This window comes from Melopsittacus undulatus, chromosome 3 (assembly GCF_012275295.1).
Source record: "Melopsittacus undulatus isolate bMelUnd1 chromosome 3, bMelUnd1.mat.Z, whole genome shotgun sequence".
NCBI lineage: Eukaryota > Metazoa > Chordata > Aves > Psittaciformes > Psittaculidae > Melopsittacus > Melopsittacus undulatus.
The window spans coordinates 35,535,517-35,556,409 of NC_047529.1; the positions used below are offsets into that span (position 1 = coordinate 35,535,517).

The 20,893-nt window shown below is 35.8% G+C and overlaps 1 protein-coding gene across 1 annotated transcript in view; it reads right to left on the reverse strand.

The window, feature by feature from the left end:
• The window catches only part of CSMD1 (CUB and Sushi multiple domains 1), a 1,105,213-nt gene that overhangs the window by 213,056 nt on the left and 871,264 nt on the right, over positions 1 to 20,893 (reverse strand). The window contains exons 22-23 of the mRNA XM_013130058.2: positions 8,925 to 9,094; positions 1,405 to 1,561 (exon numbers count right to left, since the gene is read on the reverse strand). Of these exons, the coding sequence (XP_012985512.2) occupies positions 1,405 to 1,561; positions 8,925 to 9,094 (327 nt within the window). The remainder of the gene's footprint in view (positions 1 to 1,404; positions 1,562 to 8,924; positions 9,095 to 20,893) is intronic.

Here is a 20,893-nt window from a genome sequence, read left to right on the forward strand (position 1 = left end):
ACTGGAACTGCACCAGAAATCTCCAGTCAAGTAAAGAGTATAAATTTCTGCTGTATTTAATCTATAAAATATTCCTTGGATTGGACTCCTCCAGAAAATTAATGGGAGCCAGCACTGCAACGGATTTTCAAAACATTCCAAAAGAATGCATCTTCTCCTTGAATAAATTTATAAATGGCAAAAAGTCCCAAACTAAAGTGTTTGGAAATTACACAGCTAAGTTATCTTTTTACAGGTGATAGAAAACACCATCTTAAAATGTATTATTTTTAATTCAGCTTCCTGAAAACACATGTGCAAAGTGAGGAATTACACGATATTTACGAAGGGGGACTGTCTCACGTGAGTAAAATGTTACGAAGAAACAGGAAAGTGAGTTTTGCATCTGTACACAGTATTATTAAGATTACTGTTAGAAGACTGTCTAGATGCTTCAGAAAGTGTGAAAATACTTGGAAGAATAGAAAATATATTCAAAACTAATCAAAGAGCCAAGAAAAAAATCTCAAGACTTGAATTATCATATATTAACTTACACAGAAAAATCTGGGAGAGCAAATCTTACTAGAATTGCAAACTGAAGTATAACAAAACTAAGCTATTGGATGCAGAAATTACAAATAATTCGATCTTTACATAAAATCCTATCTTTAAATGGTAGATGGAAATGATCTCTGTTGCAGGTTTTGAAAGAGACTGATTTAAGTCCCTTGGAATCAGTGCCTTTAAAATAAGACCATTTAAAAAAAAAAAAAAGTTTTGTTCCTTTTTTCAAAGGAAAAACAATCTACAATCTCTACTAGCAAATCAGAGTAGATTCGCCTACTGGTTCTTTCTGGATTCTGAACCAAAATGAAAGCATATATGATATCTAGATTTTTAAAAAATTAATAAATGAATCCCTTCAATACATTTTATCTACGCAGAAAAACTTTCCCTTCTTTTATGCTTCTCTAAAAAAAAAAATATGCTAAAGGTAGGATGTCAAAATTTCAAATTTGCCAGGCACAAAAGAAACACATAAGGGCAAGTGAATGATTTCTGCATATTCCACAGCTGACTCCAATCCAAAGGGAAACCAGCAGATGTACTAGCAAAAGCTATGATTTCATTTCTGTGCCACAGTACGGTATGGTGCTCTGCTCTGAAGTATTCAACAGGAGCTTATGGAAACTGATGTAAAAGGCAACAAAAATGAAGGAAAAAGGAACTTGGAGATTCTTTGAAACCTGGACAAAACATACCTTTATGCATGCTGGAAGTAAACTAGCTATCCCTAGTGTTATATTCCCCTCCCCTCCATGGAGTACATTATATTCAACATTCCATGAGAAATCACTGCAACTAGGCAATATATATTCCCCCACAAAACAGTCAGTCAGACTGTATTTGTGAGCTACTTACTTGTGTAAGTGAGCTGAAATCCTTGGTCAGTATCAGATCCATTGGTATTAAACTCTATCCACAAATGGTTAGAGGTGCTGTTAAGGGTAATTCCCATCATGTCATTTTTGGTGAAGACTCCCAGAGAACGTGAAGAGCTGTCTTTTCCATCATATACCTTGTAGAAACAAAGTAATAGTATAAACCTGGATATCAAATCTAAATATATGAAAAAACATTAGTTCATACAATAAGTTAATTATGTATTGACAACTGTTTCTCCGAAATGTTAGTGTTTCCCTTTTGTGAGGTACATACCACTTGGTTATGCAGTTCAGTGAAATATAAAATATTCTGTCACACTTAAGGTGCTTTACAGTTTTTTTTACCTTCCCAGTTTTGTGAGCTGATCTTGAATGAAATTAATACTTATACACAGATTGGTTTTCATGATTATTCACAAAGGCTAACAGACATATAATTTCTGAAATCACCACTGAAGGAAGGCTGTAAGGGTTTACCTTTACTCTGTTCTCTCCTGTCTGGAAATATCAACAACAGAACTGAGGTACTTAAGACCTCTTATTTCAGACTCTGAGCCTGCAGTAACTTTCAGCTTACTACAGGTTGTAACAAAGAAAGATAGATCTTCAAAAAAGGTATGTGAGTCTATTTCCAAACTAAGTGTAGAGATACTGTTATTTAGCATGTTACTTTATTGAAATCTTTCAATGGAAAAACAAAATCAACAATATTAATCCCTGTAATTTTCCAGATCCTGGAATGAATGACCTTTTGATTGTTCACCAATACAGGACAAGTACAAAGAGTTGGCTAAGTGTAAAAACTTACTTTTGCTTATTGCAAAACCTTGAAAGCCCTAACTACCTAACAGTCTTCTGCGTGCTTTTTTGTTTCCCCTCTCAAGATTAATTTTTTTAAAAAGCCAATTTCTCCTTTCAATTAAATAATTCAACTCTACTTACTCATGAAAAAAAATCCCAGGCAAATACGAAGTGCGTTTCATACTTCCAAAACGTATACCATACATCATGCAGATGCTTATTCAAAAGCATGTGAGGAATCTGAACAGCTAGTTTCTACTATGAAGTAACAAAAAATTTACCCTGATCTCAGATGTCTACAGAGACTGTAGGAATTTAGTCTTTTAGTGACTGTAGAAATATAGCCAATTGTAGCAAAAGCTACAATTACAATAAATATATTAAACTCTGGATCTTAATCTCTCCATTCTCAGACCTTGTGGTACAGTGAGAATTTTTACAGATTTCACACAGAAGCAGGCATTGATCCATTTAACTATATACATTGGTACATTTGGGTTACAGACACTTTTTCCTATTTGAATGCCCAGTAAAATCCATTAATGAAATTTAGAAAGGCATTCTTTGAGAGGACAGACAACTGCAGCTACACTTATGGATGATGACCTAAGGTTAAAAGCAGAGCTATTTTCTCAGTGGAGAAAATACCAGAATACATCATCAAAATAGGTGAATGTCCTGAAAACACCTCAGTCATCTTGAGTGATGACATTAACAAATAAAATAATAAGAACAATGTGCATAAAGATTTTTTTAAGATAAAGCATAAACTTAGTTTAATTAGCATACACATATTTAAATAATTACCTTCCCTAGGAGAAGCTTTTTAAAAATATCATGCTAGCCATTGATAAGACAATACATTCACTCCTTATTAGTAAGGCAAAGACTGTCTTTTATCAAGGCGCATAAATAAACTATCAGAAGACCCAATCAATTGTTTTTAAGATTCGTGTAAGCACTAACATATACTTAATGTCTATCTCATGGCAGAAATATAACTTTAAGCCGTGCTAACAGCATCTGAAAAACTGCTTCCAAGCTGCTACCATTGTCCTGGGACAGAACTATAGATCACTTTCACAGACTGACTATGCTTGTTATCAGAGCTGGAAATCTATTGTACAAAATAAATTTCTGATTTATTCTGATCACAGATAATATGTAAAAAGCACAGATATATTTCACTTGGCTTGAGAGATTACTTTGAATGGAGTGTTCTATTTTGTCATTAATAAAAATCACTAAAATTAAATTATTTTTATTCATATTTAAAGAACAAAGAAAAAGCAAACACAGCTAACTACTACAATTATCCCTTAGACATCCTGTTCCAACACTGTTTTACCTCACTGACTGGTACAGATATTCTTCTTACCTGAAGATCAGCAAGTTAAATCAAGATAAATCCAGACACAAATGAAAACATTGTTTTATGAAATAAAAATGAGGCAAGAGGGATCATGTGAAAGCAGCTGTAAAAAAAAAGCTGCGATAATTTTTAACTGGTGACACTTGACCAGGTGGTTTCAATATTACAGATATAAGGAGGTACACGTGTACTCCAGTAATTGAAACAGTGTTAGTGAACAAATATATGAACTGAACCTCCATGAATATCCTGATAATTTGTTTGACCCAACCCCAGGGAAAAAAAAATATTTTCCCTAACAATTCTTGGTCATGGTTTGGTAATAAGCATAGGCCAAGGGCCATTCCCAATAGGTAGCTTGTTTTCAACCACTGTATTCGGTCACGTGTCTGTCTCCATAGCCAAGGAACACATTGAAATACAGTAGTCTAAACATCATCACTCGTACATAGTGTGTATGTTTAACTCATTTAGGAGAACCAATTTGCAATATAATTCACTTGCTATAACTGGAAGTCTTTTTGGCCAAATAGATGAAAAATGTGAAATTCTGGTTTACCTCTTATGTCTAGCAAATTGATGGTGATTGCATTATAAGGATTTCTCCACAAGTAGCCACTTTAACAAATTATTAATTTCAAATGGCAGTTAAAACAATGAGTTTGGGAAGCTGAAGTGTTAGTGAGTAAAAAAGGATAAACTAAAATAAAGAGATAATCCAGGTACTCACTTTTGCCACATTCCTCAAAATGGTGATTCTGTTTCTATTTCTTTAATTGACTTCAGATTCCAAAAGTTCAAAATTTGTCATAGCTATAGAAAGCTTTGCCCGTGAATTAAGTTGCACATATTCTCCTTGAAAGCATTAGTTTTGACCCTTCCTCATGCACCAGTCTTACTGATGTTAGAAATACCCTTGAAAATTGTATGCTATTCCCTACGTACCACAGCCTCAATATTTGCAACTGTGCCAGCCAGTAGGAAAGTTGGTTGAATATATGTAGCTAAAGGTAATTTATATTTTCAAAGCATGTAAACAATGCCTGAGTAGGAGTCCAGTCACCACAACTTGATTGTCTACACAGTATTTTATTGTCAGTACACCCTTGGAAAGCATTTAATGCAGACTCACTAACACCCTCACAAATCTTTCCTGAGAAAGCGTTAGTGCAGGAGCCACGTAGACCAGGGACTGAGAGACAGCATGAGTGTGCCACCTTGTTTTGCAAGATCGAGAGTTTAACATTATGGATGCAGTCAAAGACAGAAGCTGGCCTCAGGGGCAGCAGGGAATGACCACAGCATTGTTTGGAACACTAGGATAAATGTAGCCTAAGCATTCAGAGACACACCATTTCAGCTAAACATTTGTGAGGAACTGAGAAGAAAGCGCTTGCTCTACTGCTGGGATTAACATATGCAAGCAAGAGAACAGTGCTACAATTATTCATGAGACGAAATGTTCTAATAAGAGTGCCAATGTATCTGTACCCGCTGTGGAAATGTACCCGCTGTGGAAATGTAAAAACAGACACACACCTGAAGGAGAAGAAAATGCTGGATAGACTTTCCTAAACATCAGTTTCTCATTCTGACAGTGAAAAGAAAATACTTACAACTAAACTTTGCAATTTTCCTTAATTGCAGAGATATTTACGGAATAAAATTATCCCAAAGGGAAATGCTTTTAAAATATTGTTTTGATGCCTTGAGAGATAATTCTGTACAGCTTGCTGACATTGTTAATGAACCTTCCTATATATATTCCCAGATCTTTTCATTACATCCTCAATAAATTCTTAGCAATGCTACCTCAACTATTCTATGATTCTATGATTCTATAAGTAGCAATACTGTGTACTTCCTAAGATATTCGTGTTGGATCAACCTTGGCATTTTCAATAGGGATTGTTTTTCAAGCTTGTTTTACTCACTCCTCTTTCTCAGACACTACTGCATGGTGTTTTTTTTCCCTTTCTTACACATGCTTCCCCAGAGGCACCCCCACCTGCAGGGTTGGCTCAGCCATGCTTGGCAGTGCTTGGGTTGGATGCATCTGGAGCTGGCTGTGTCTGGCACCTCTGCATTCCCCTGCTAACAAAACCTGGACATCGGTACCCAGTGCAACATCACATACACATATATTTTCTTTAAAAACAGAGTAGGATGTTCATATGGGAAAACACCCTGCATGTCAGCACAAGGTTTATAAGTACTCTTATGCCTTAGTGCACCCTTTGCAAGACACCTGTAAGGCAAGTCTTGAGGCTTTCTTCTGTGCAGACATAAAAGGCTGAAGCTTATAACATATTTTCTCATATTTAGGGTATAGCTAGGGAAGAAAACACACTTCAGAAGTCCACAGCCCTGCCAAAGCTGTGGGTAAAGGTAAGCCTTTGGAGAGTGTCTTTAATTTCCCAACTGCTCAGACTGCAGATCTTGCCAGAGCACATGAAAATTGACTTCTGCCTCACATGCTGAGATCTCCTTCCCATGCAAATCAGGACAGGAACAAGAAGAGGAAGAAGAGAGTAGATTATTAAACTAAGCATGCAGCCACAGCTAAGGCACATTTTTCTTTACAGCTTCCTGAGGCGCCAAAGTGGAAAGGGAGCTGCTGAGCTCTTCTCCCTGGTATCCAGGGACAGAATGCATGGGAATAGTTCAAAGCCGCATGAAGGGAGGTTTAAACTGGACATGAGGAAGCATTTCTTTAATGAGAGGATGGTCAAACTATGGGACAGAGGTGGTTGATGTCCCAAGCCTGTCAGTGTTTAAGAAATTTTTAGACAATGGCCTTAATAACATGCTTTAACTTTGGTCAGCCCTGAATTGGTCAGAAAACTGGTTTATATTTGCATACATTAGCACACCAAGCTATATTACCATATATTACCACAGCAAGCTAGATGGACCACTTGGGTTGACTCAGGAAGGTAACTCATGTTTCCAAGATAACTGGTATTGTTACAGAAAACTAAAATTGTTCATGCTGGCTTCCTATGCCAGCTTGCTGGAATGTCTTCTGCTTTCAGTTAGCAGACTAAATCATCACAAAATGTCTTTTTAGCGGCAAGCAGGCAGTTAGTATCATCTTGTGTGGCAAGACCATAAAGAACTTTTGGTTCAGTCTAAAAGAGTACCTCCCATGTATCAAGTAAAGAAATCAGAAGCTACACGGACAAGTTTATAAAACCTGAATACTAGAGATACTTTAGCCACTAATATAAACAAAGCATGAACATCAAAGAGTAACCCAAAATATTAACATTCAGTTGTACAATCTGTTGAACCTCCCCCACATTTTCAGCCAAGATTTTGGCTTGCTCTGTTTGGCAGTCTTCCAGACAATGTCTGGGCAAGTCTGGGGGTTAGATCAAGGGTTGATTCCATGTAAAAAGACATCCTGGCATGGCAATGGAGAGGAAAGATATTTTTATAAAGACAGCTTATGGAGAGGCTGTGCGGGAAGAGAGCCTAATTGTACAAGTTTGTTTATTCTGTGTTGTCTCAGAACTATAGAAAAGGTCTTGCAGTACAGACATCACCACAAGTTTGCTTCTTTTGGATCCTCACGAGTATTGTGCTAACAGATCTATGAAAGAAGAAAGCATCCAACAGATTGCTCAGAACAGCTTTCTCTCAAGCAAATCTTTCTTACACCTCCAGGGAACATCTCTAAAGATGCTTGATATTATTCATAAAACGTTCTGAAGGATAATTGAGTTTCTTGAACGTTTGTTTAGGGTTTTCAAAATTATTATTTTTTTTTCTTCAGGTAGCTTACTAAATTATTTACAACCTTCATATGTGCAAAGCTTCTGGGGGTCTTGTGTACGATTTTCAAGCAGCTCAGTGGGCAATTAATTTCTTTCTTGTCTACTGCATCTGTTCAGAGTAAATATACTTTCGTGGATCTGCACTGTGAGACCATGGAAGACAGGTCTACAGGACAATACAGACCATGTATTTTGCCCACCTACTCAATTCTCTTTGATCTAAAAGGAAAACAACAGGCCAAGGTCTTGCAGTGTTTCACACATGGTGGCAACATAAGCATGATTTTATGAGTAAAGATGGGGAAAATGCTGTAACTTTCTAATACTGTTGGGGATTTTTTTGTTTTACTTATTTCCTGGTCAAATCCAGTCTGTATTTGCTAAAAAAAAAGCCCAGGTATATAGACAAGATCTGAATTTCTGCATTAATAAAGCCAATACTTAAAGTATTCCCTCCCACCCCCACCTTTATCGTATCTCTAAAAGCCTTTGGATTTTGCAGGACTTTGCAGGAAATGTGTAACTTCAAATTGAATTCTCATACTTAAAAAAGGAGTCTCTTAAGATGACAAAACAGACAAAAATATGGCCACCAAAATTTGATCCATAACAATAACTTTAAACTCCCTGTGGGAAGCATTCAGTGTAAACAAAAATAGTAAAAGCAAGTTAGAAACATAGGCAGCGTTTTCTGACATGTTAAATGGGTTTCTGTGAGATCCCCAGAAAGCAAATTGCTAACTCAATTCTGAATACTTTGCGACTTGAAGTACTAATTCACTCTGAAAAATCAGAGACATAAATTTGAAAGAGTAATTTCATGTACACTCAACACTCCACACGAATGTCATGATTTTCAGTACACACAAGAACACAGCAGCCATTATTAAGAAAACACAGTTTATGTCCATGCTGTAGAAAAGCACACTACATGTTCAAAATCTGTATGTATTTAGGCCATGGTTCAAAAGCTACTTACAAAGAATTAAAACAATTTTCTGTAATTACACTTTTAGACAGTATCACAATGCTACATGCTAGCTTGCTTTTTTTCTATTCATATGAGTGAATTAATTTATTTGGAAAAAAAACTCAAACCAAACCAAAAATCAAAACAAACCCACAAATGAATAGTTCTGTGCAAGACAAAGAAAATAAAAATGTACCAAAATTAATACCTGTCCTTTGTTAAGTAATCACTGTGCTACACATAAACATTGCTGCAAAGAGAAAACAATACAGACACATAAGTATTCAAAATCCAAGCTCACATTTTAGGATTTTCTTTTTATTTTAGTCCATTGTAAACAGCCCAATACTTCTATAAATGTGACCGAACTCTTAATGTCACCTATACTTTGACTCTAGTATCAATAATTGAACCTAGTATAAAGAAAGTGAGGCTATCCACATAGAATTTATTCATTTTGTGTGATGAAGTGAAATAAATAAGAAATAAAACACGAACAATTGGTGCTAAAGGCAGAGTTGTTCATGCAATGCGAATATTGAGCATGGTAGAAAGTGAAATTACTTTCTTTTTACCTTAACAATATCTCCCTCATGCAGCTGAAAGCTCCTGGCTCTAAGATGGATCCCTTTTCCAGCTTCTGTTTCAATTTTATAGATACATTCATGGTTGTTGTCATAATTAGATGGGAAATTAGGAGACAGCAATGTTCCTTCATTTCCAGAGACAGTTGCTCCACATTCAGCTAAAGAAACAGACACATTTAAAAAAAAAAAGAAGTGAATTATCCATTTCAAGAAAATATGGGTTATTTGCAATAATTTTTAGACTCCATAAGATCTCTAACAGGCTATCTAGCAAATGTATATTTCTACTGGATTTCATCTACCAGACCACCTCCCAGAAACCCTACTAAAGTTGCTATCTCCTGCATTTGATTGGGTACGTTTATTAGGTGCGCATCGGTGCTTTTACGTAATTCCCTTTACCTCGCACAGTCATCCCCTTGTCCTCCTGACTAACCTATAATGCAAGTAAAACAGATTGCATTAAAAAAAAATATGTTTTGTTGAAATATACTTATTGTGGAAACATTTCAAGTAAACGTAACAGTGATTTTACTTCACTATTCAGCCTTACAAGTAAGTATTAGAAAATGCTGAGACAAAAGAATCTGGCAGTAATTCAAGACCTTTCAAACATGTTTTTCTCCATCAGGAATAAAACTAAATGAAAAAAAAAAAAACCAAAACAAAACAAAAAATCAAACCAGCATTTATTGACATCAGTCAGGGCCAAGCAGACAGCTCCCTTCTTTTCTGGGTAAAGAGTAGCTGAGTCTTTTTCACAGCCATCTGTGGCAAGAACTTACACTTTCGGTAGGCATTTTTGTCATTTCTGCCTAGCGAAGAAGAGAGTAAAGTGTGTAGGAAGAGTGGTATGTTTCTAGCCCATGGGCTCAGTTTGAGTTCTGAATGAAGACTAATAAAATTATTCAAAATATTCAATATAAATTTCAGCACTTAAAAAATCCAAAAAGATAGAAAGTAATATTGGTGCACTATTCAAACAAATACTCAAAATGCTCAAAAATGGCCTGAAAGCACCTTATAAAACCCTACAGTAACAAACTATATTAATCTACTTCTTTTTAAGGTGGACGAGATTGGTATTTATATCTCCTTATTCACTCTGAAGGTAAAATATATTGTGTTAAATACAGATTTTGACCTAAACATTATTCAGACCTCATTCTGAGTATGGTAAAAGCCTGTTATAATAGTTCAAATAATGTTAAATTAATATATAATTGTAAATCAACAGATATATTTTACCGAAGATATGACAGGTTTAAAAAAAAATCTATATTTTTTCTATAAATGCTATTGGAAGTGTGCTTACAATGTTATATAAAATTGAGTATAGTTTAAAAAGTATTTATGTAAAGAATTATTTTGAAAGTATACTGTAAAGATAGACCAGAAAAATATATGAGAAAGTAATTCATTTGAATATATTCTGGGATAAATGCATGTTTTACATTTACAAATCAACAATCTTAATATTTTGTATTTACATTTCCAAGGCATTCACAGACACCATCAAATTTATGTGCTTCTTTAAAGTCTAAAACCAGTGAATTTTTCTGTAATTTAGACTTCCTCCCTATTATGAATCTGAAGAAAAATGGGAGGAAGAAAGAGAAAGAGGCAGGGAGAGATGATGGGAAAGGGGAAAGGAGAGAGGGAAAGATGAAAGGGGGAAGACAGGGGCAGGGGGATAAGATAGTCACAGTCTTACTCAGGGCCTTATTTATAACTACACTGCAGATCTCCTTAGTCCAAGTGAAGAAGGAAATCACCAATAAACTAGCTCAGAATCTTTGATTCAGCACATAAGTTGGAACTCATTTGCTGTTCTAAAACTTTACGTTCTCCCCTTCCTTAGCTTACTTAGGCCCTGAGCCGCATTGTGTTTAACAGGCAGAAGAGCGCTGGGAAATAACAACCCTGCCACCAAATTTCAGATAGCTGAACTCTTTCTTTGTGGGGGAGTATGGAATATAACAGTTATTTCTAACACATTTAAAGTCACTTTAAATTTTCCATATGTTTCAATGAACAGTAGCAGACAAATGAACTACATTTTTAGTTTGATACTTCTTTGGTAAAGGATTGCTCATGTTCAGCTATTTTTTACTTTGACTTTTAGGAAGAAGGTGGAAATAATTAAATTTATATAATATAATTCAAAGCAATGCCAATATTAATGCCAGACATGTTTAGACACATACATATATCTTCTTGTCTTTATGACACCAGAACTCTACACAAGCATTCTGCAAGCATTTGCTCAGGTAAAAATCCACGCAAAAATATGTATGTTCCCTTTGGCTGCATTGGTATCTTACTAGCTACCTCATTTAAAGAACTAGAAAATACAGAAGCAAAATGCTGGAGAAGAAAGTAAGGAAATATTATGGATCAATTCTACATTTTGTTTCAGTGACTGATTATAAACCATTAAGACACATGCAGTAATAAAAGAAGTGTACAATGATCTTTTGCCAATGTAGACCTGGCCAAATTTCCTGCTCTGGTAAGTCTATATTCCAAAGTTTAAAACCATGTCAATTTGACTACAGTATTACTCCTCTTGTAAATTTTAGCACATTCTCCAAGAAGCAGATATGTTCTCTACTATAAACAATTAGCTATTCACTAAAATTTAATTTTCAAAAAATTCTTTGACCTCAAGTTGGCACTCATATACCCCCAACCCGTGCTACACAACCACATTCTGTTACCAGTGCATACTACCTCCTCTCAAATACCTGACAGCTATGCAGTTTCATCAGGCCTTGTCATTCCCTTTGTTACCAGGACAAAGGGTTGCTCAAGTCCTCTGATCAGTCAAGATTCTTAGCTCATCTCATGTCAGTCAGTAAATCACTGAGAGCCCCCAAAAAGAGGTTTCCAAAGGAGAGCAAGCCCTTCTTTGTCAACTTCCCTCCCTCAACAGGACAATTATACAAAATATGTCACAGTTCAGGTTAAGGTTTTCTTGTAGATCTCTCCTTGGAGATCTGGTGTCCTAGCACCTGAAATCTTTAATTTGTGATCAGTGTCCAGATAGACAAAGGAACTTTGCCCTAAGGACTTCAACTTGGGGTTTTTTTCTAACCATTACTGCACAAGCTCCCTACACACAGTGAGGAACTAGAAACTCAAAAGAGCAGTCATGAACAGCAATACGGAGTCTGGTCTCACCAGCAGGAAAAGCTTAAGCAAAGACATCTCTCCCCTTCAAGGACCTAAACTTTTACTCAGCAATATAGGAAATGTCATGTTGTTTTCTTTTAAAAAAAATATCTACAGTAGCTGATACAGCTACTGCTTTCTTGTGCAGTAATTAACATATGCAGCCAGAATGTGTAACACTTAAAATCAATTCACCTTGCCTCTGGGGATTTCAACATGAATCTCCTGTGGCTTCTGCTGCACATAAAGGGATTAGAAAACCAGTTAGTCACTGGTGAGCAAATGTTGGCTAACCTCTTCAGCATAATGGGTTGGGCATTAAACAAGGAATATTTCCTCAAGGAAGTTCGTAAATTAAACTGTTGGGAAATAAAATTCTGAAATAACCCCCAAATCATCATTCATTGTTATCATGTGAATTACTGTTACCAAGTACTACACTGGAAAAATATATTCATGTTTGCTTCCACTTTTATTGCCTCCAGTTAATCTTTAATTCTTCATGTAAAATGAAACAACAGCTGTTAGCCACATTGGCAAGATCATTCTGCAAGATTATATCTGCATCAGATATAATTTAAAATTATTTTGCAGAAACAAAGGAAATGAGTCAATATCTTAAATTTTGATTAAAGTTTTGACTGATCAAGTTTTGTGTAAAGAAGTTACATGGCTTAACTGCCTATGGTAACTGCAAAATAAATACCTGCCAATCACTCTTGGAAAGGTCATGCAACATTCCTCTTCTAGTACATGTGCTCTATGAGTAACTACTCATTTTAGTACCTTAGGTTAAGCATACAGATATCATATGATAGTGAAAAATGTCTTTACTTCTTGGCTACAGTGGACTTTCATTTACTCTTTCATGACACTGCTGTACTTCAAAGCTTTCCAGATTCCTTCTGAGTTCAAGAGACCTGCCCTCATCTTGGGAGAATGATCTGCCTCCCCAGCCCAGAGAGATGAAAGATAAAACATATCACATGCCCCCTACATCAGAAAAAAAAAAAATCTTATATGCTTGTATTCTCATTTATTAAATATAATTCACATGCACCCTTCCTCTGATAAAAATAAACTGTATCACTACTAATAAGTCTTCAAATTGTGCAAACATTGACAGCTACAGAATTTGCCATGCAAAATAACCTTTACTGATCTTAAAGTAATCACAGTTGATATTCTGTTTCCATACTTTGATCCACAACCTTGCCTTGGAAAAATCAGTGTGAATTTAAATGAACAAGCATACTATAAAATAACCACTGAACATGTTCCATGTTAACAGTATTTTCAGGACTATCTCCTCCAGATATAGACTTTAAAGAAAAGGGATATATTTCATAATGTTCTTTGTCAGATTATGTCATGTGCTTAAACTATAGTATTAATGTAGGTACAATTTAAGAACTTAAAATCTGCTTATGATATAATACCTAAAAATGGCTATAAAAAGATGTAGCACCAAAATTTGTATTATGATGTAATATACAGCCCTTCTTCATTCTGCTTTCCTATGTTTCCTTTTTTTCTGTAGCAATCTGATTTTTCAAGATACAAAAGAAATTAATTCAGTTACCAGTTTTTTTATTATCAATATGGTCACTGGCACCTAAATCCATTTTTTAAATTAAATATAAAAGATACAGTTGCCATTTTATCATAAAGCATTTTAGATACTTTTTGTGTGTGCAAGAACACAAAATACAGATAATCCAAGCAATATTTCAACAGAAAATATATACAAAAGTCTGGCTTGAGTGAAAATAGACAAGTAAATAAAGAAAACTAAGAGCAAATTCTATTTTATGAAAACAAAAATCTGATAATTCATAAGATGTCATGAGAAATGTCAAAAAAGCTTCTGTTCTCAAGGATAAGAGAGACTTCTCTTTCTTCTAGGAAGGGCATAGGGGTATTAATGCAACTTGTATGCAATCATTTTGAGTCTTAGGGAGGAAGAAACTACATGAATAGTTGCTGAAACAACATGAAATAGTACCTACTGTGATCTGAAAAGATGCATAAAATTAAGAGGATATTTTCATATCAAAAGGATTTGATTGAAATTGGACTATAAATAAAAAGTGAGGGTAATTTAAATATGAAAGTTTATTAAGACTGTAAAAGAATTAGATTCTAAACAATGCAATAGCACTAAACACGTCATAAACATCCTGGCTAATCTAATTCCCTAATTTGAAGAATTACAAAACAATCATTCAAACATGAAAAGAAACCCAGGTATGCATTTTTATTTCCATTATAAAATATTAGATTTTAAGCATCTGTATTTTAAAAACAGGGGATAACTGTGCTGCCCTCAATAGATAGCTGTGCATCCTTAGGTAAGAATGAAGAGCAAGGGATAATGACCTTAATTACTTAATTAAAAATATACCCTTTTGTATGCAGCAAAACTGTACTGTAACTGAATTGTAATGTATACTAATTTAATGTAGCTAATTTAAATAAAGATGTTCTCATAGTACTATAGATGCTTGTGCTTTTGTTTCTAAACAAAGAATAAAGTCTCTAAAATCTAAGCTCTCAAACCCTACAGTTTGGCTGTTAGGGCTTAGAAAAGTTACTATTATCACATCTAAACGGCTTATTAAATAGCTTAAACTAGCACATACTGAACAAATTTCCTTCTTGAAATGTCAGCTGCTTATATGGTTCCAATTCAAATTTTTAATTTCTCAAATCTGCCAAGCTATGGAAGTCTGCTAAACTCCTGCATCCAAAAGACACAGTCCCTTAAACTCATCTTCTTCTAAAAGAAAAAAATCTATACGGTACTGGCTCTATGTTTCAAAAGGTAAAAAGCACACAAAAGCAGATTAATCAAATTCTCTATTACAACTTTTGAATCTTGTGTGCTTTTACGTTTTATTTATTTATTCTTAAATTAAAGGTATCTAACTTAGAATTCAAAAGGTGTACTCTTACTGTGTGTATGTCACCTCTGTCCACATGTAAAAGGTTTTAGAGGAGGAACTATATGCTTGATTTCCACTACAATTTCTGAGTGTCTGTTATAACCTTGCTGCAGATGCAGACTGGAAAAAGTTACCTTATCAAACTGTTCTCTTATGCCCTTGCAATAAGAGCAATCTGTCTGGAACAGCTACTTGACCCCATTTCTTTGCTCTTCTGCTTAATAAAATCACTTAAATTCTATTTACATAAGTAACTTTTTTCTTCTTCTTTTATTGTCTCACTTGAAATTGGATAAAAGGAAACTACAGAGGGTGGATCATCAAACACTTTCTGAATCTGAACACACACTATAAAACAAACAAAACCCAAGGATTCTTGAAATGCTTTGAAATACAGTTCATGTAGAATGTAACGATAGCTCTGTTTAATGGAAAAGTCTGCTTTATTATTTTTCTTCCATACATCTTGCTAAAAGGTTTGACAGGATTCTAAGCAGATCTCCAATGCAGAGATCAAATAAAAGTAGTACAATTGTCAGTTTAAAGGCTTCTCTGGCACAAGCACTGCACTGAGCGCAGAGCAACTTTTGCATTTAAAAAATTGTGTCAGAAAGACAATAATTCTTTATGTTTCTGTTGAACAATATTGCCATCCGTGAGATGGTCATGCACTGTTAAAACAAGAGTAAAGGGGATCATGTATAAAGCCAAACCAAGCATCCTATGCTCTGTCTTCACACAAAAAAGTTTCTCCACAGTCACTGACTGAGGGGTCCCTAAAAGCTGAGCATCTGACTTCTGCAGGGCAAACACAATACATGGCTGGACTCAAGTACAGCTTCATGTACAGTGTCAAATGCAGTGTAAGGAGATAAAGCTTCTTTTTAATGGGAATTCTGTATCAAGCAGAGGTGCACACAGTGTTTCCATGGCACCTCTGTGACACAGTGCCTTAATCTTCATAATGCTAGTCCTTCACCTCCAAGTCTGCAGCCCTTCACTTCTGAGCCCGTAAGCTTTCACCTACACACTACCAGACTGTCTTGACTTTGGTACAAGTGCTCTTGTTCTCACCTGGCACTGCTGAATTCAGAGCCACTGTTAACGATGTGTTTCTCCTAAAAAGTGACTGCCATTGTTTTTTAAATCATACTTTTCTCACCGCATTTCTCATTCTTGCCTTGTAGCATTTAGCCTGTTAACACTACACTGAGATCAACATCACTCCAAATCTGATGGCTTTTAGCCTGTAAATTAATACTAAAATAGAGCCTAGTAGATAATGAGCAGATAATAATGCTAATACACAAGAAATGTTACACAAAAAAATATATCCACAAACCTTAACTATTACATGGTCTGCAGCACCCACACATGCTCCATTCAGTGCTGATATTATCATAAGCTATATAAGAGGAGCTTGAGAAGGTCTGAATGAAAAATACATCTGTTCTACAGAGAAAGCAGGAATATTTTTGCTTTCTTGTCATTACTGTCATCATCGTTTCCACTACCTTTATTGGAGAGATATTTTCCTAGAGACTCTCCTTCCTCCTTCCAGCTGGTGCCTGAAGAGTGGCTTTTGCTTTTTTCTCTTTCTCCTTCTCTTTTTTCCACTCTTTGTTTACTTCTCTAAAATAGATTTCAAGTAAGTCATCAGATATGGACTTCACTACTAAAGGATGTGTATGTAAGCTTCCCTCAACATTCTTTAAGCATCCCCTGTATGATGATGGTGAGGTTAGTATATCTCACTATGAACCTTACTGAAATGCTTTGCTGAAAACAATCCTTTTATTACATATTTTTCTGTATCATTGCACTGCAAAGAATAAAGGAGTAGGAAAGGAAGGACTAAACAGCAGGTAAAGCCTTTCACAAGGTTTACTTAATTAGTTTTCGATCCATATGCCACTGACATAATACACTACTCAGGTTCTCAAAACAAATCCTATGATTTTAATTAGCCCCAAGGGGATTAACAGCAGAATCCAAGGTGAGGGCATGTTTTGTCCTTTTTTTTTCTTAATGGAGATTTTTGTGTATTTTTCTTAGTATCACCTAACAAGAAGCCATGACAATAACATCCCTACGTTATTTATCTAATGAAGAAAAAATATTTAGCATTCACATCCTGTAAATATATGCCATCCAGAGTGACCTCAACATGCGTGTCCAGTGGGCCAGTGCACAGTTCAACCAAACCCAGTGCAAGGTCCTATACCTGGGACAAAGCAATCCCAGGCGCAGCTACAGGCTGGGCAGAAAGAGATTCAGAGCAGCCTTGCGGAACAAGACTTGGGGGTGTTGGTCAATGAGAAACCTAATATGAGCCAGCAGTGTGTGCTCACAGCCCAGAAAGCCAACCATATCCTGGGCTGCACCGAAAAGGAGCGTGACCAGCAGGGCGAAGAGGTGATCCTGCCCCTCTACTCTGCTCTTGTGAGACCTAACCTGGAGTATTGTGAACAGTTCTGGTGTCCTCAACATAAAAAGGACATGGAACTGTTGGAACATGTCCAGAGGAGGGCCACGAGGATGATCAGGGGCTGGAGTACCTCCTGTATGAAGCTGTTCATCCTGGAGAAAAGAAGGCTGCGCGGAGACCTCATAGCAGCCTTCCAGTATCTGAAGGCGGACTACAAGAATGCTGAGGAGGGACTCTTCATTAGGGACTGTAGTGATAGGTAGGGACTGTAGTGATAGGACAGGGGCTAGTGGGTTCAAACTTAAACAGGGGAAGTTCAGGTTAGATATAAGGAAGAAGTTCTTTACTGTGAGGGTGGTGAGGCACTGGAATGGGTTGCCCAAGGAAGTTGTGAATGCTCCATCCCCGGCAGTGTTCAAGGCTAGGCTGGACAGAGCCTTGGGTGACATGGTTTAGTGTGAGGTGTTCCTGACCATGGCAGGGTCATTGGAACTTGATGATCTTAAGGTCCTTTCCAACCCTAACTATTCTATGATTCTATGAAAAGGGTGACCAGAGACAATCATTCTTTCTGACTATAAGCAATTGAAATTTCATGCCAGGTTGCACAATGAGGTAGATAAGGTTTCATATAAATCACTCGATTTTCAAAATCGGCAGAGTGCTCACTATTCATCAGCTGAAATTTGCTTTAGTGATTTGTGAATATTAAAGTTTCAAATTTGAAATAGAGGCAGCTCAAACCTGTAATTACTATACTGCATCATATTTTGAGGAATCATATACAGTAAGGCTCAAACACTAACTCAAATTTTCCAGAATGCCAACATTGAAACAAAAATGGGGGGAGGGGGAAGGGGGGGGAGGAACCAAACCTTCACTGTTGTATATATAAAAAAGCAATGTTATATTTTAAAGAAATAAAAATTGTTTAAAATCTTTTAAATAGCATTACTAAATACATTGTATGAAATAGAAAACAACCTAAATATCTAACAAGTTAAATGTGACAGCATTTAGAGTTCTGAAATACAGTGGAATCTGGATACATGCACATCCTTACAACTGTCTGAAGATTTAGAGATTCAGTCACTGATATTATATAAGATTTCTTGCTGATGAGCAGCTCTTACGTGAGAACTCTCTCTGCCTAAACACTAGCTAAAAATGAATAGCAATTTTCAGACTTAGTTTGACTTCTCAAAGGTGGACTCAAATTCAAATTTTATGCTACAGAGAATTGAAAGAAAACAATGAATGTCAGATCTCAAGGGTCACATAGAAATCTCCAGTACTACTCAGGCTAACAAGGTTCCCACTTATGTTTCAATCTCGATGGAAATTAACTCAATACTATAACATGACAAAGTATATTAATTATAATTGATGATTCTGCAATGAATACTAACTAAACTACTTAAAAGTAACAGCTTATTAAAGAGTGTCAGCAATTTATTGTAGCACCCTATCATTAATTATTCATGTAGTATTTCTTATAACAAATGAATATGATAAATTAATGTGATAGTAATGTGAATACCAGTAAAAAAATGCCTCAGTGAAGATTTTACTCAAATATTGTATTAATGCATCATTAAAAATCAAGTGCCATGTAAAATCTAATAAAGCAGCAACACCAGTTAAATATGAAATGAAAACAGTATGTGGCTGTTTCTTCTCAGCTTTACCCTTCAAGTTTTTCCCAGCTTGCTTTAGGAACACTCCATACAGTTGAAATGACTAATGGAGGACAGGAACATAATGCAGGTTAAAACCCAAACCAAATTAAAAAAAAAGAAGACACTCAAACCCCAGTTTACTGCATTAATGCTTGGACTCTATGCAATGCTTATCATGAGAGGCTAGCTTGAAATGAATACAGTATACACTTCATAGTGTAAAATTAGTATTTTCATGATAAATCCTAGGTAAAATTTATCAGTTTCTTAAGGAGAGAGGAAGCAGGGAAAGGCCAGAGAAGTAGACAGTAGCAGTGTGCAAATCAAGTAACTGAACGAAAATCTAAGTTAAGACAATCTCAGAAAGGAGAGATGAAGAACTAGTTCAAACTTTCCTTACAAGTATCATGTGATGTCTGAATTCCTAAAACTTGGAAGAGATAGTCAAAGTGTTCAGTTACATGTCCTTGTGAATAGGGGATAATAACTGTCTCTAATAATGAGTAGCTTTTCAGCCATAATGCTGAGTAGACAGACTAGGTAAAGGCCATTTCCATTAGACAACATGATAAGGAGTTAAAATTATTAGTAAACATGACCAAATATTCACTTTCATTTTGTTTTATAATCTTAATACTCCTATTTTGCAATTAATTTTACAGTCAGAATATGATGAAATATATATTTTTTTGGTACCTAAACTTTTCTTATAGCATAGCCTTACCTATCAGAACCTTCACTGTACCCCTCTCAGATTAACAAATCCAAAGGGGTGAACTAGCAATTTCTGGAATGCTTTTTGAAAAGAGAAGGTACCTACACTTGGGCACTGTAGCTTGCAACTCAAAAGGCATGTATGCTCAGGTTTCTACCCACTGCTTTCAATAATCAGTCAACAGCACATTTTTGCCAAGTACAAAGGAAAGAATGAAATGTCGTCCTTCTTTCAGAATTTCATCAGCATATCATAATCCACTATAAAGGAATGTCAAAACTGGCAGGCTCAATCCTCACCTGTTGGAGGATCACTGCAAGTGATAAAGTCACCTATCAAAAACTATGCAGATGATTTAAGTGTACATCAGATGTGTGTTCAACCCTGCAATCTAAACTCTCTCCTCTCTTTCAGCCCCTACTTAGCCACGCACCTCTGGAAACATGTATCTTGTTTCATATCACATTTCTCTTTTTTGCAAACAACCTACTACCTGCCAAGCCTGAGAAGATACTTTCCACTGGTATAAAAAAAAAAAGAAAATTAAGCAGAGCAGTATTTAACTTCTCTCAGTACTGACAACTGCCTTTGAAACCTGCTGCCCAGGGAAGTAGTTGAGTCAGCATCCCTGGAAGTATATAAAGGATATGTAGATGTGGCACTTAGGGACATGGGTCAGTGTTGGAGTTGGCAGCTGTGGTTGGACTCCGTGTTCTTAAAGGTCTTCTTAAAGGTCTTTTCCAACCTAAATGATTCCATGATTCTATGAGAAAGCTATGCCAGTATGCAGATGGTAAAATAAAATTCATAAGGCCAGGCATTCTGCACTGTGACAGTGAAACCTCTGGAGTAAGGCACTGAGAGGGAGCATCTTCTGGACTCATCTATTTCTAGTGTTTATTGTGTTTGTTCACTGAATTGTTACATTCAATTTAAAAAAAAGAAATCACTTATAGGAATGCTTCTTCTCTTAACCTATGAGTCTTCCAATTCCTTTTTGAACATTAACACAACCC